The sequence below is a fragment of the Asterias rubens genome, unplaced genomic scaffold (assembly GCF_902459465.1).
Source record: "Asterias rubens unplaced genomic scaffold, eAstRub1.3, whole genome shotgun sequence".
In the NCBI taxonomy this organism is placed as follows: domain Eukaryota; kingdom Metazoa; phylum Echinodermata; class Asteroidea; order Forcipulatida; family Asteriidae; genus Asterias; species Asterias rubens.
The window spans coordinates 169,207-183,309 of record NW_022985820.1 but is presented as its reverse complement, the minus strand read 5'-3'; the positions used below and the strand labels follow the sequence as shown (position 1 = coordinate 183,309).

Below are 14,103 nucleotides of genomic sequence, written 5' to 3'. Positions count from 1 at the left end.
AGCAAGTTTTTAAACAATGGAAGAGAACTACAGCGCCTGATGTTATGTTGGTTTGAAATGTCCAAACGATGAAAAAGTGAGACCTAAAAGTGCTCTTGTTAATTTTCCTGAGCACCCACTTTGAGCACAGCGCGTTTTTCAATTAAACTTTTACATCTCGATTATTGATTTATAACTCCTTGATAGGAAATTAACAGGCGACAAGTTAGAACCAGACGCAGCGGCGGTTCTTATTTCGATACGTCAAAATCCACTGAGGCCCCCCCCCCCCCGCCCCCACCTCTTTTTTTAGCACAACCAAATGCTTTGTTTTGAATTTGGTCCAAATTGTGAGAGATTTTCATTTAAAAAAAATAGAAGAAAGAAGGTTCACATCCACGCAAGGCGAATCACCTCTTAGAGAAAATGGAACATTTTCGATGAGAAAATACAATTAGCTGTTGCCAAAAAATTACCCAAAAAACATTTTCGGTCACATTTTAGTTATCTTAGTCATGACAAATTTCAACCATACGACATAATAGCAAGCACTAAAAATACAGAAAAGAAATTAACCCGATCGGCCAACTAGAACAGCCCCCTCTTTGGAAAATCTAGTCTAGTCGGAAACCTCGCATGTTTTCTAGTAACACGCCCAACGCGTGTGCAACTTGGTACAGTCTAATTCAAGGGGGGATTAAAACTTGCCGCCATAGCCAACACTTTGCTTGGTATTTAAAATTCTTTTAAATTAATTTTAACACCAATTATAAAATTATAAAATGTATTTTGGTATGTTATTAAACAAAATTAAGATAAAAACTTTTTCTAAAAGATACAAATTTTAACACTTTTTATTATTTCACCCCTAATTGCAAATGACTTAATCTTTATCGCCCGTTGCACAACGAATGCTTTCTACAAGGTACCCTGACGACAATGTTTGCGGTATCTGCGCTCTATGTGTGTTTCGTGTATGCACTGTTGGTGTTCTGAGTCCGGTACCCATCTATCACACGGAACTTTCCATACTGCTGCGCTCTGTTTGTCTGTGAGGACTCTTTATTTTTATGTAATTCCTAAAAATTTCTACATTTTGTCCCCGAACATTTTGTCATCATGGGGACCTCTGTATCGAGGTCTGACTTCACCTGGACTTACACAGATGAACCTCATCTAACAAGAAGAAAAGAAATGCTGAGTGAGTATAAAATTGGTTATGAAATTGAAATTTGATAAACTCACCGGTTGTGTAACTGAAGTAAGCAGTGGGTCGCGCGCTGTGTGGTGTTTGGGATGGGCGACGGAGACTGGTACGGGTGCACTGGAGACGCAATGCAAGGTCGTTGTCAAGCGGACTGGTGGCACTGGTAGGCAGTGCTGACACCGACAAAACTACCCAGCGGATAAAACTGCTTACTCGTGTGAAACAACTAATTATAAGTAATTATTACGTAAATAGTGCACAAACTTTTTGTTTCCTTTTTATTATTCTCTTCGCACCTTGCACAGTCGACCAATGGCGCCACCAACACACCACCCAGTTTTAGTTTAGCTTCCTCCTACGTGAGCTGTTTAGGGATTAAACTACTCAAGACTCAAGATTACTATTATATTAAAGGGAAATTCTGAAGTGATTGTGTATTCATTCCACCTTCAATAATTCTTAATTTAATTACAAATATTTGTGAATTAATTAACAAACAAATTTACAATAAATAACAATACATTATTAAAAAACATTTATTTTTATAATTTCATAGTCCCAGCATTTAAGTTAATGTTAAATTTAGCGATGCTTGTGGGACTGCATGTCAACAGCCATGTTGGGCGCTATCGCCAGCGGTCAATCTGCGCTATCAATCGCTATTGAAAGATCTATTGGTTGCGCAGAAATCAGTCAATCGCGCAACAATCGCTCAACAATCAGTCGATCGCTCAACAATCATCGCGATGTGCCGATTGTGCAGGAACGGTTTTGCGTGGTCGGCCGATTGTGCGGGAATGGTTAGGCGCGATCGGTCGATTAAGCAGGGGCCGATTTTGCAAAGATGATGTCACAATAAAAATCACTTCAGTGATACTGATACCATTCCTGTACAATGGCCGATAGCGCATTCCTGGTCGAACGGGCGAAACCATTCCTGCACGAAGGTGCAAAACTTTTCCTGCATGATCGGTTGATCGAGCAAAACTTTTCCTGCACGATCAGTCGATTGGCAAATCCATGCCTGCACAATCTGTAGATCGCGCAAAGCCTTTCCTGCACGATCGGCTGATCTCGCACAAATAAACTCGTAGCTCGATCGGTCAATCGCGTAAATATGTTCGTTGCGCGATCGATCGATTGTTGCGCGATCGACTGATTGTGCTCGAGCGACCAATTGCTGCACAACCAATAGATTTTTCAAGAGCGCAGTGCGATCGATCGACCGATTGCGCAGATTGACCGATCGCGCCCAACAGTCACATCTGAGGCGATTTGTGCAGTAGTATCAAGATCATATCATTTCAGTTACAAACAAAAGTGAAATATGACAAGCGACTCTACATTCATTAATATTTTGTGGTTTCCCCAAAAAGGGTAGTTAGGTATTTTCCCCCACAAATATGTAATGAAAGTTTATACTTTTTATAAACAAGATAGTTGGCCTTTTCCTCATTATAATAAGCAATTTTGACAGTGATACCACAAACTCAGAAACTGCCTAGATAGATATCTGGTCCACAATAAAACAAAACGTAAAACAAAAAACTTTTGTCACTATTTTTTAATTTACAAAATGGCAAATCTAGTGATATAAAACTGTTACATAAATAGGTGGTGAAACTTGCTAAAAATGTTGACAGTAAGGCTGAGTAAAAAAGAAACATGTCTAGCGTCCGGGTTTCTCAAAAAAAGGAAGGAGGAGGGGCTTTTTATTTTTTATTATTTATTATATTAACAAGATGGCCGCCATTCTTTTTAAAATGTCAAATATCCATTGTTTTTTTCTACTGCTCAAACACACAAAACATAATGAAACATTTTGGTCAAGACATTTAAACAAGACATTGTTCTAGCTGAGATCGTTTAAAATAACCTTTTTCTTAAAAAAAAAAAAAAAAGTGCAATAGAAAAATAAAATAAAAAAGAAGGCAGCCTCTAAAAAGGAAGCGGGCGGGGACGCTAAACATGTTATTTGTTTTACTTGGCCTAATGAGTATATTTATAATTAACACTTCTGTTTTTTAAATATTTGCAAAAATGTGTGTTTTCATCAGTTGTGGTTTGACCGACGATGTACATGTTTAGGTGTGCGCCATCTTGGTTTTGGGTGTAGATTTGTTTATTCATAGCTGGCTGCACTAGAACTTCATAAATTTGCTGGAAGAGAAATTCCAAGTTGCCCATAAAGATAGCGTTCATCTGGAAAGATCTAGTATAGCAAATAACATTCAGCAAAATAAATGTATTTTTAAAATTGAAGAACTGGGCTTGTATTTAAAGTTTAAAGGAGGGATGGGGGTCTTTTTGCGATCGAATCCAGAAAATGTGTTGACCATCATCATCATCTTTTTATTTTTTTCAGAGAAATATCCAGAGCTGAAGCGCTTAATGGGACATGATACAACGATTGTTTGGATCATGTTCTGTATGGTTGTCACACAAATCTTGACAGCTTGGTGCTTGAAGAATGAATCATGGATGACCATCTGTGTTGTGGCATACTGCTTTGGTGGTGTAGTCAACCACGGTATGTCACTGGCGATACACGAAGTGGGTCACAACTTGGCTTTTGGTCACGGTCGACTGATGTGGAACAGAATCGTAGGATTTATTGGAAATGTGATTATCGGCGTTCCGGTTTCAATTTCATTTAGGCGTTATCATCAGGATCATCATCGATATCAGGTGAGAACTGAACTACTATAACTGAGATATGTGTTTTCTGTAATCACTATGTGGCTGAAATCCAGGTTGAATGAACCTTAGTTTATAATGGCTTAAATTCAGGTTAAAAAGTAGGAGGGGGTGGTTTTTCATGTCCCTGGGAAGTAAATAAACTAGAATAGACCTCTATTGTCAGGGCTCGAATTTGGGGAAAAAATCCACAAGACCGCAGGGCTTGTTTCTCAGAATTTTTACTGGACCGGAAGATTTTTTACAAGACCAAAATTTTATTAGGAAAAAAAAAAGTTAACACGATAGAACAGCAGGCCTTTTTCATCCCTTAGGAGGCTTTTTTTTTGCTGTGAAACCCAATCAATAAAGTTCCATATACCTACTTCACGTCATTCTCGCCGCCTCAACAAAAATATTCCGATTTGACGGGCAAATCACCAACAAAACATTTGACAGCAGTAATCAGAAGCTCATCACTGTTGGTAGCCATACTTGGCAAGACGTTTGGCAACAAGACCTTACTTTTAATCCATGCAACACAGGGATGTGTGGTATTGCAACCAGACCTTCTTAATGCAAATTCAACACTCCTTTGTAAGGTATCAGACTTTACACATGGTCAGTGGTAAACAAACATCGCTGTACTAAGGTGTGCCGCCGCGCCTGGTACCAACACATCACTCCCTCGTCCCAACTCGCTCACTCCCCGGGTGCATAAACATAAATGGTTTGAGACTAGATGTACAAGGTGTGGGCATGAGTAAACTGAATGGAAAACTTGTATGCAGCCTGATGCACGTGAAAAAAGGACGGATTGACGTTCCGCAGGCGTGCTCAGAACACTGATTTGTCGACAAGTAAAACAAAAACTTTTACTTTAAATGAGATTGAAATACATTTTTTAATAAAAGATAATATATTTCATATAATTATTTGTAATAGTAACTATATTAGTATGCATAAAAAAAACACAAGACCGCCAGACTTGTTCGGCATAAAGTTTACTGGACCGAAGCTAAAATCACTGGCCTCGGGCCTGCGGTCCAGCGTGAAATTCGAGCCCTGATTGTATGATGAACCTGTCTGGCTTATCTTTTTAGAAAAATTGATTGAAACGATTTGTCATTTTCTACTTGACTTTGTCCATCTTTGTGATAAGGAAAATTTGCAAGTGTGCATCACAAAGTCATGGGGTCATGGGCCCGCTGAAGGGCCCCTAAAAAATGTTTAAGACACACTTATTCAAACCCACAGTCAATAATATGATTGAATGATAGTAAGAAAAATACATATTACACAACATGTGATATTTTTCTATTTGGTTAACCACCTCTTTCCCAGGGTGAACAATCACTAGATCCAGATCTTCCCTCTGAATGGGAGGGATACTTCTTCAGGAATACCCTCCTCAAGTTCATCTGGATGCTGTTACAACCCTTCTTCTACGCCTTCCGCCCGATGTTACGCCGTCCCAAATCCCCCACTCGTCTTGAAGGCATCAACTACGTGGTTCAGATCATCTTCAATGCGATTATCATCTACTTCTTCAGTTTCAAGGCCTACGTGTACCTAATTCTAGGTACTGTCACCACGATGGGTGTCCATCCATTAGCAGGCCACTTCATCTCGGAGCACTATCTCTTCAAGGAAGGCCATGAGACCTATTCTTACTATGGGCCGTATAACTACATCGCCTTCAATGTTGGTTATCACATGGAGCATCATGATTTCCCCAATATACCAGGCAGCAGGTTGCCCTTGGTAAGTCTTGAGTATTTTTAGTTTGTTGGCGCTACCCAGTCCCCTACCTGCTAACCAGCCCCCTACCTGCTACCCAGCCCCCTACCTGCTACCCAGTCCCCTACCTGCTACCCAGTCCCCTACCTGCTACCCAGTCCCCTACCTGCTACCCATCCCCCTACCTGCTACCCAGTCCCCTACCTGCTACCCATCCCCCTACCTGCTAACCAGCACCCTACCTGCTAACCAGCCCCTACCTGCTACCCAGTCCCCTACCTGCTACCCAGCCCCCTACCTGCTACCCAGTCCCCTACCTGCTACCCAGTCCCCTACCTGCTACCCAGTCCCCTACCTGCTAACCATCCCCCTACCTGCTACCCAGCCCCCTACCTGCTACCCATCCCCCTACCTGGTACCCATCCCCCTACCTGCTACCCAGCCCCCTACCTGCTACCCATCCCCCTACCTGCTACCCAGCCCCCTACCTGCTACCCATCCCCCTACCTGCTACCCAGCCCCCTACCTGCTACCCAGCCCCCTACCTGCTACCCAGCCCCCTACCTGCTACCCAGCCCCCTACCTGCTACCCAGTCCCCTACCTGCTACCCAGTCCCCTACCTGCTACCCAGCCCCCTACCTGCTACCCAGTCCCCTACCTGCTACCCATCCCCCTACCTGCTACCCAGCCCCCTACCTGCTACCCAGCCCCCTACCTGCTACCCAGTCCCCTACCTGCTACCCAGTCCCCTACCTGCTACCCAGCCCCCTACCTGCTACCCAGTCCCCTACCTGCTACCCAGTCCCCTACCTGCTACCCAGTCCCCTACCTGCTACCCAGTCCCCTACCTGCTAACCATCCCCCTACCTGCTACCCAGCCCCCTACCTGCTACCCATCCCCCTACCTGGTACCCATCCCCCTACCTGCTACCCAGCCCCCTACCTGCTACCCAGCCCCCTACCTGCTACCCAGCCCCCTACCTGCTAACCATCCCCCTACCTGCTACCCAGCCCCCTACCTGCTACCCATCCCCCTACCTGGTACCCATCCCCCTACCTGCTACCCAGCCCCCTACCTGCTACCCAGCCCCCTACCTGCTACCCAGTCCCCTACCTGCTACCCAGTCCCCTACCTGCTACCCAGCCCCCTACCTGCTACCCAGTCCCCTACCTGCTACCCAGTCCCCTACCTGCTACCCAGTCCCCTACCTGCTAACCATCCCCCTACCTGCTACCCAGCCCCCTACCTGCTACCCATCCCCCTACCTGGTACCCATCCCCCTACCTGCTACCCAGCCCCCTACCTGCTACCCAGCCCCCTACCTGCTACCCAGCCCCCTACCTGCTACCCAGCCCCCTACCTGCTACCCATCCCCCTACCTGCTACCCAGCCCCCTACCTGCTAACCAGCCCCCTACCTGCTAACCAGCCCCCTACCTGCTACCCAGCCCCCTACCTGCTACCCAGCCCCCTACCTGCTACCCAGCCCCCTACCTGCTACCCAGCCCCCTACCTGCTACCCAGTCCCCTACCTGCTACCCAGTCCCCTACCTGCTACCCAGTCCCCTACCTGCTACCCAGTCCCCTACCTGCTACCCAGCCCCCTACCTGCTACCCAGTCCCCTACCTGCTACCCAGTCCCCTACCTGCTACCCAGTCCCCTACCTGCTACCCATCCCCCTACCTGCTAACCAGCACCCTACCTGCTAACCAGCCCCTACCTGCTAACCAGCCCCTCCCTAATCCTTTTCTTTAACCAAAGCCTTGCTTTTCAATTGTGATTTGCTTCATTTAGGGTCTGGGAGGGCACATCACTTTGATAAGGCTTTGCTTTACCCTGCCCCTGCAAAGAAAGTCCGAAGATTTAAAATAAATAAAATATTAAGTGTTAAGTTTATGCAAACACTTTATGGCAAACTTTACATGGACTTTGTACACTGACATTGACACTCAAATAGTTTAGATTGATAGATGCACTATGTATACAGCATAATGTCACCCATCAGTGCATGCACAGTTGGTTCATGACCCCATCACCTGATATTGACATCGCGGTTTCACCATATATGGAGTTATTATCCCCATGTGTTGTACAGTGTAGTGTGCATTTTAGAGGACATGTTGTTTTTCATGTTTTTAAGTTGACTCCCCAAATGGTTGTCATGGCAGCAGTAACTGCTTTGGACTTTGGTGCAAAAGGGGTGTATAATATGTAGGGCCACTGATTTTCCGCGATCGCGGAAAACGGACGGAATTCGCGGAATCCGCCCTTTGAAACGGAAAACGGGATTTCGGAAAATTTGATTTTTTTATTTATTATTTTTTTTTCTTGCCGCCAAAACTATTGAAATTGCATTCTTTATTAAGATTCTTTTTGTTAAACTAAAAAAGCCTCAGAAATCAGACCATTAAAAAGTACGAGATCGTAACCGTGGATCATTCATGATCATTCTGTTCTACTTCACACCATCCTCCACGTTTACACACATGATGTACACACGTTGTTAACATGGTTAAGCGAATGGCATTATTTGCGGCACGTTTTTAACATTTTTTGTTCACCCAAATTGCATTTTCTCCCTCTCTTTTACCAACAATAATACACAAACTAGCTTACCTATGATCTATAAGAACACATACAATGTTTTTTCATCTCGGAAAGGTCTAAAATAAAACCGTAAACTGTCAACATTCTGTCGCCAAAACGAAAACAAAATGGCTGGCATTTTGTTTGTGGATGGAGAACGGTCACGTCCATAGACTTGTTCCCAAGTCTTTGATCATGCTGAAACAGCGCCCTCTTGTGGATACACTCCTGTCATTAGCCTACAATGTGGCTGATGCAGAGAATCAACTGTAGTTTTAGACTTGGAATCAAGTCTATCACATCATGTGCATTGATACTGCAGTCACAGTGCAACCTTTCTACCCTGACTACATGTTTTTGTTTCATCGAACAGCAGTATACAAAATAATCCACATTACAATTATAATTTAAAAAAAATTAAAGTATTTTTTTGAAATTTGTCAGTTAAAATGAACATTTTACGAAGTCAGCAGTGCAACTTATCTCAAATTGATTTTTATAAGTGTGTCCCTGGGTATTAAACAACCTTTTATCTAATTAAAAAAACATGAAACGGAATTTTTGTGCCTGAAACGGAATTCATGTTTTTGCCAAACGGAATTTGCACTTTTCTGAAACGGAAAATCAGTGGCCCTAAATATGTACACAACCCATAGCAGGGATCTTCCTAGATGGTTACTATGTACACTAAATGAGAGAGACATCTGGTCATATTTAGTATGTTTGCAAGCCTATTAGTCTAAAAATAGCAACCTGCTTGTGTGAAATTGTTTTTTATTTTACATTCAAACATCACACAAATATAATACTAGACCTTCAATATGTAATTCCAAATACATAATTGTAAGCCATATATGGCTTTTCAAGGAAAAGTAATTTGGGTTGCTTGGTGGCAGCAGACTTACCAGGTAACATCCATTGTTCTTAATTTGCGTGTGCTCAAAACTAAACAATACAATTTACCTGAGTAAGTCTACTGCCACCTGGCGTTCCAAAGTCTCCCATTGAATAGTTTACAATATTTTGTTGATTTACTGACAACTGTGTGAGCAAAAGGGGGTAGTCAAGTTTTCATTATTCCATCAGATTATGATGCATTAGGGAATGATTTCGTTAAGCATTTTGCATAGCAAAATAATTAGGCTGAGCTAGTTTATTGCACACTGATTTGAGTAGAAACTGATACATTTTGTGTATAATTTTGATCTGCTATAGACCGTATTGAATATGACGTCACACTGCTCAAATATCCGACCTACAAGATGGCATCTGTACGTGTGTGTGTGCGTGCATGTGCCAAAGATATCAAACTGGGAAGGTTGCGTACTGCGTGCTTCGATGATGTACGTGTTTGGACGTGCATACAGTTTGCCCTACGGGATAGGGACTTTTCATAGCAAAAAGGGGTTATTCAATACGGTCTATACAAGGGAAATCGATCACTATGCATGTTGAATAGAAACTTATTGTTGTTTGCGTAAAATGTTGTTTTTATTTCAGGTGAGCAAGATTGCACCTGAATACTATAATGATTTACCAAGACATGATTCCCTCGGCATGGTGGTATGGAAGTTCATCTTTGAGAGTAGCTTTGGACCCTTTGCACGCTACAAGAGACAAGACTCAATGGATCCTAAAAACCTAGACGCTTGGGAAAAGCACAAATATAAAAGTGGTTAGGCAGTTTTCTTATTTCACATTTCCATCATTTCCATGTTTTCTTTGTAGTTTTCTGAAATAAATACAGCCTTTTGGTTGGTTTATTTTAGAAAGAATAAACACTTCCAACTTGTCAAGTTGTGTGAAGTGACTTTGCAGTAATTATATGGTGTATAAACCAGGGCGACTAGTGAAATGTACTACTTGACTAGTAGCGCCTCAAAAAATTGCGACTTTGACACTAGTCGCGACTAATTTTTGGTTCCTAAGATGAATTGCAACATAATGTTTGCCAAAGGCGCAATATTTCAATTCATGCTAAAATAATTGAAGCATTGTGTCACTGATGTCTGATTGTAAATTATGTTGTCAAAAATAGACATGGCGATTTTTCTAGTAGTTTTGACTGTTTTTGTAGTAGTCGTGGTGACATGATTAACCAAGTAAGTGAAAAACCGTTAGTTGCAACTCCATTGAGCAATCAACAGTCGCGACTACGACACTAGTCGCCCATGCTTATTGGTGTACTTTGTGTAACATTTACTCTGTATTTATTCCTTGTTTTCAAAGTTTCAAAGAGGGCTTGTGGATTTATTTTCTAGTATGACCTTTCGTCTTTCCTTCACTCATAACAGGGTTCACATTTTCCTTAGATGCTTGTGTTATCCTCAAACTGCACTTTAGTCTTGAATTAAATTTTTTGTTTTCATTTCACCAACATTTATATGTTGGGGGCGGTAAGAGGAGGTTAATCCAAAGAACTTTTTGTAGCAGCGGGTACCAAGTAATTTGATTTAATAACTTAAAACGGGATGAATAATCATATTTGGATTTTACTTTGGTTCTGATTCTTGATCATTTTACCGAGATGAAGTCGAGGTAAATTATCAAGAAACAGGCCTCGACGAGTTTAAACCACTAGTTGAAAACCTCTTCAACACACTTTGATTCCCATTCATAAACACCTTTTCGGTCAAAAAACATAAACACTTTTTGGTCAAAAAGTAAAATAAATGCAAAAATTATAATTTTTCAATGATTTCTTTCAACACAATACCCCTCCAGCTATGAAATGGTAAGGCCCTCGGGTAAACAACTCCTTATAAGGGACTGTTGTGCGCGTCGCGCTTATCGCGTGATGTTGCACAACTGTCCCGGCCGTTGCTCTCTACCAATAGGAATGAAGAAACTGTCTTATAAGCACAGGTGCAAGCTCGCATGTCACGCCCATGTTTGAACACTTTTGACTGGTCATTATCAAAGGTTTATATACACCCACGTGACGCGCTCTCCACCAATAGGAATAGCGAAACTGAGGTATTTATGAATGTGTTTTAAATGATCTATGATAGTAGTTAGTATGCAATGCTTACATGTATCACCTCCCCTCCCCCCTAAAGCAATGAATACACCAATTCAAGAATAAGTGCGTGTACATGTACATAATTATGCTTTTCATACCATCAATGTTTTAATGTGGGAATTATTTTATGTATAGTAACGCCATTTTTAAAACTAGTTTTGCATAATGACACAGTTAATATTTGAGGGACCAAAACATTGTCGACTCAGTCTGGGTTTTTTTTATACACAACTTCTATACATTTCAGAAAAGCAGTACTACACAATTTGCAGCTACAGAATAATGCCAATGGTAGACATAAAAGATTAGGTTTTAACATTTATTTTGATGTGTTTTCATTTTAGGCTGGTATTGATTGTATACAGAGGTCAAGGAACTTGCACCACTGAGCTGAAATTTGGTGGGAAAAGGCCTGAACTTTTAAAGTTATCTTTTGTTTAGCATGTATTTTAAATCATCATGCAGCTAAATTGATTTACCACTACTCCAATAAAGTGCATCCTGTCTGCTCAAATATACCATTACAAGAAAAGCAAAAAGAAAACAACAAAATTAATAACAAAAACTCAACAATTTAAAGTTGAAGAAATTTAAATTAAAAGTGGGCCAGATTTTACGCTTCATACATGTAAGATTTGTTTGAAAACAAAAACCAAAGCTTTCATGTGACAATGAAATACATTGTACATACTGAGGGCAAACAAATAAAAACTGCACGTGTTGCTGTGAAAAGTGTCTTAATATTAGCAATTGCTAAAAACAGTTAATGGCCTGACATTTAGACCCGAGCAGAGTCTTTCTCGAAGGCTATGAACTATATTTGATTACTTTAAATTGTCTTATATAGAAAGAATATTTTACTAACTGTGATTTCTTACGGCATAATGTTGTAGTATTCCTTAATTTGTTGACTTTTTCAGTCGGTCTTTGAAATTAGAAAGTGTATTGATGAGTTATTTTGAAGAACCAACTTGTGAGAGTATGATTTTGATATCACTCCTGACTAATTTGAAATACTAAGAACAAAGTATTGTGATTATTGATGTATTTTTTCTTTGCAGGTTTATATTTTTGTCATTTTAAGTGAATTTAAGCCCCAAGTCATTACCAATGAATGATTTTTGCGAATTTAGTTGAACAGGTCACACTTGTGTATACAATAGACTGGCGACTGACCATAACCAAATAACACCTAAAACATTTTTTTTTTTGGGGGGGGGGGGAAATGGTCCTTTCTCCAATCCGGCTAAATCCTTAAATATTATGAATGCCGAACTTCTTAAAGTCTCTTCCTGGTTTAAAGCCAACAAACTTTCACTCAATGAACACAAAACTAAGTTCATGCTCTTTAGTAAATCCTCTCATCTCTCAGAAGATATTCCTATTCTTCGTATCGACGATAATCCTATCCTTCAAGTTCACTCCACTAATTTTCTAGGTGTCATTATTGATGATTAACTCTCCTGTTCTGAACACATCTCTTCCATTACTAAAACCATTTCCCGCAACACTGGTGTTATGTCTGGACTTCGTGCTTTTCTTCCTCCCAAATCCTTATGCGCCTTTGGTCTAAATCAAGAAGTGGTAATGATGTAACATTTCAAACCTTGGTATTGCTGTAAGCTAAGGAAGACGCAAGGGTCAAATGCAAATAGGGTTTGAAACTTTGCATGGTGGAAGCATAACTAGATGAGGTTAGCAGTAACACCAGTTGAAAATCTCCTTTGAGTAGTGTTGGTTCTGAAAATAACCAGTGGTTGATAACTTTAAGTTTGGATCAGTATGCTCGTCTTGAGGAGAATGCTGGTTCATATGGTGTTACCGCAAGTAGACTACATTGTACATCACATGTACTTTTTATTGCACTGTGATAATTTAGTACGATATATTTAAATGTAGATCGTTGGTTATGTTGCTACAGCTATTACTTTTAGTTCCAATCATCCCTAGTTCTCTTCTCTACCCATTGGTCACAGTAACTTTTACATTATAATTATAAATTGTTTAATTAACTGACTAATTAATCAGAAAGCTAACAATTGTGATACACTCAGTACCCGTTTCGAGTGTGTTAAGAATTATTTTTTTGGAAAGCACTGCAATGTTAGAAATATTTCCCCCAGTTGATGGATTTAAAAAAATTCTATTTGATTAAAATAAGCAATGAATCTTACCCAAATATCACCTTTGTATAATCACCTGTAATTAATGACATTTCCACTGGTTGGTTGTATGTGATATGTTAACTGGAAACTAGAGGATGGAAATGAATTTAGTCTTCAAAATACCAAAGATGTTTCCATACCTTAAAATTTTAAGTAGACTTTCTAGACTATGCAAGTCTTGAGACTTTTTTGATGTGAAAGCACACGATGTTTCCCAAGTTACCCAAATTGTATTACCATAGAGTAAGGACAGCCTTACTCTATGGTATTACTGTATATATGACACTTGCTTGGTCTATAGTTAAGAATTTTTCAATGTTAGAGGTAGACAACATGAATGAGAAAACAGTGCTTGGTGTAATTGGAGAGCAATAACTTGTTTATGAATGGGATTGTTGAAACTACATGTATTAGCAATTTCCTCAGCTAAACTTGACGTGAAACTTGAAAATAAATGTTAAATGATCGAGTGCTACTAATTGTGCTACATTTGCAAAGTATACTTCAGAATATGTGACGACATTGAGGACTCGTGATAACTTTGTTTTGCATCTTATTCTGTATGATAATATAATAAGTTTAAATAGTTTTTGAAAATCAAATAATGTAAAATAAGTTGGTGACAAAAGTTGATGTTTGACGCTATTGTAAGCCACCGTACAGCAGTCTGCTAATTGTGCATGTAATACAACACTGCCGTCTGGTTCATAATTAAAATGTGAGTCA

General features: G+C 40.5%; 1 protein-coding gene across 1 annotated transcript; it reads left to right on the top strand.

Moving 5' to 3' along the window:
* The first annotated feature begins 986 nt into the window (after positions 1-986).
* Positions 987-11,791, top strand: LOC117306745 (sphingolipid delta(4)-desaturase DES1-like). Its single transcript, XM_033791224.1, has 5 exons — positions 987-1,180; positions 3,552-3,874; positions 5,207-5,626; positions 9,691-9,865; positions 11,557-11,791. Exons 1-5 carry the CDS (start codon positions 1,099-1,101, stop codon positions 11,565-11,567), a joined length of 1,011 nt encoding a protein of 336 aa, XP_033647115.1. The 5' UTR covers positions 987-1,098; the 3' UTR covers positions 11,568-11,791.
* The last annotated feature ends 2,312 nt before the right edge of the window (positions 11,792-14,103 follow it).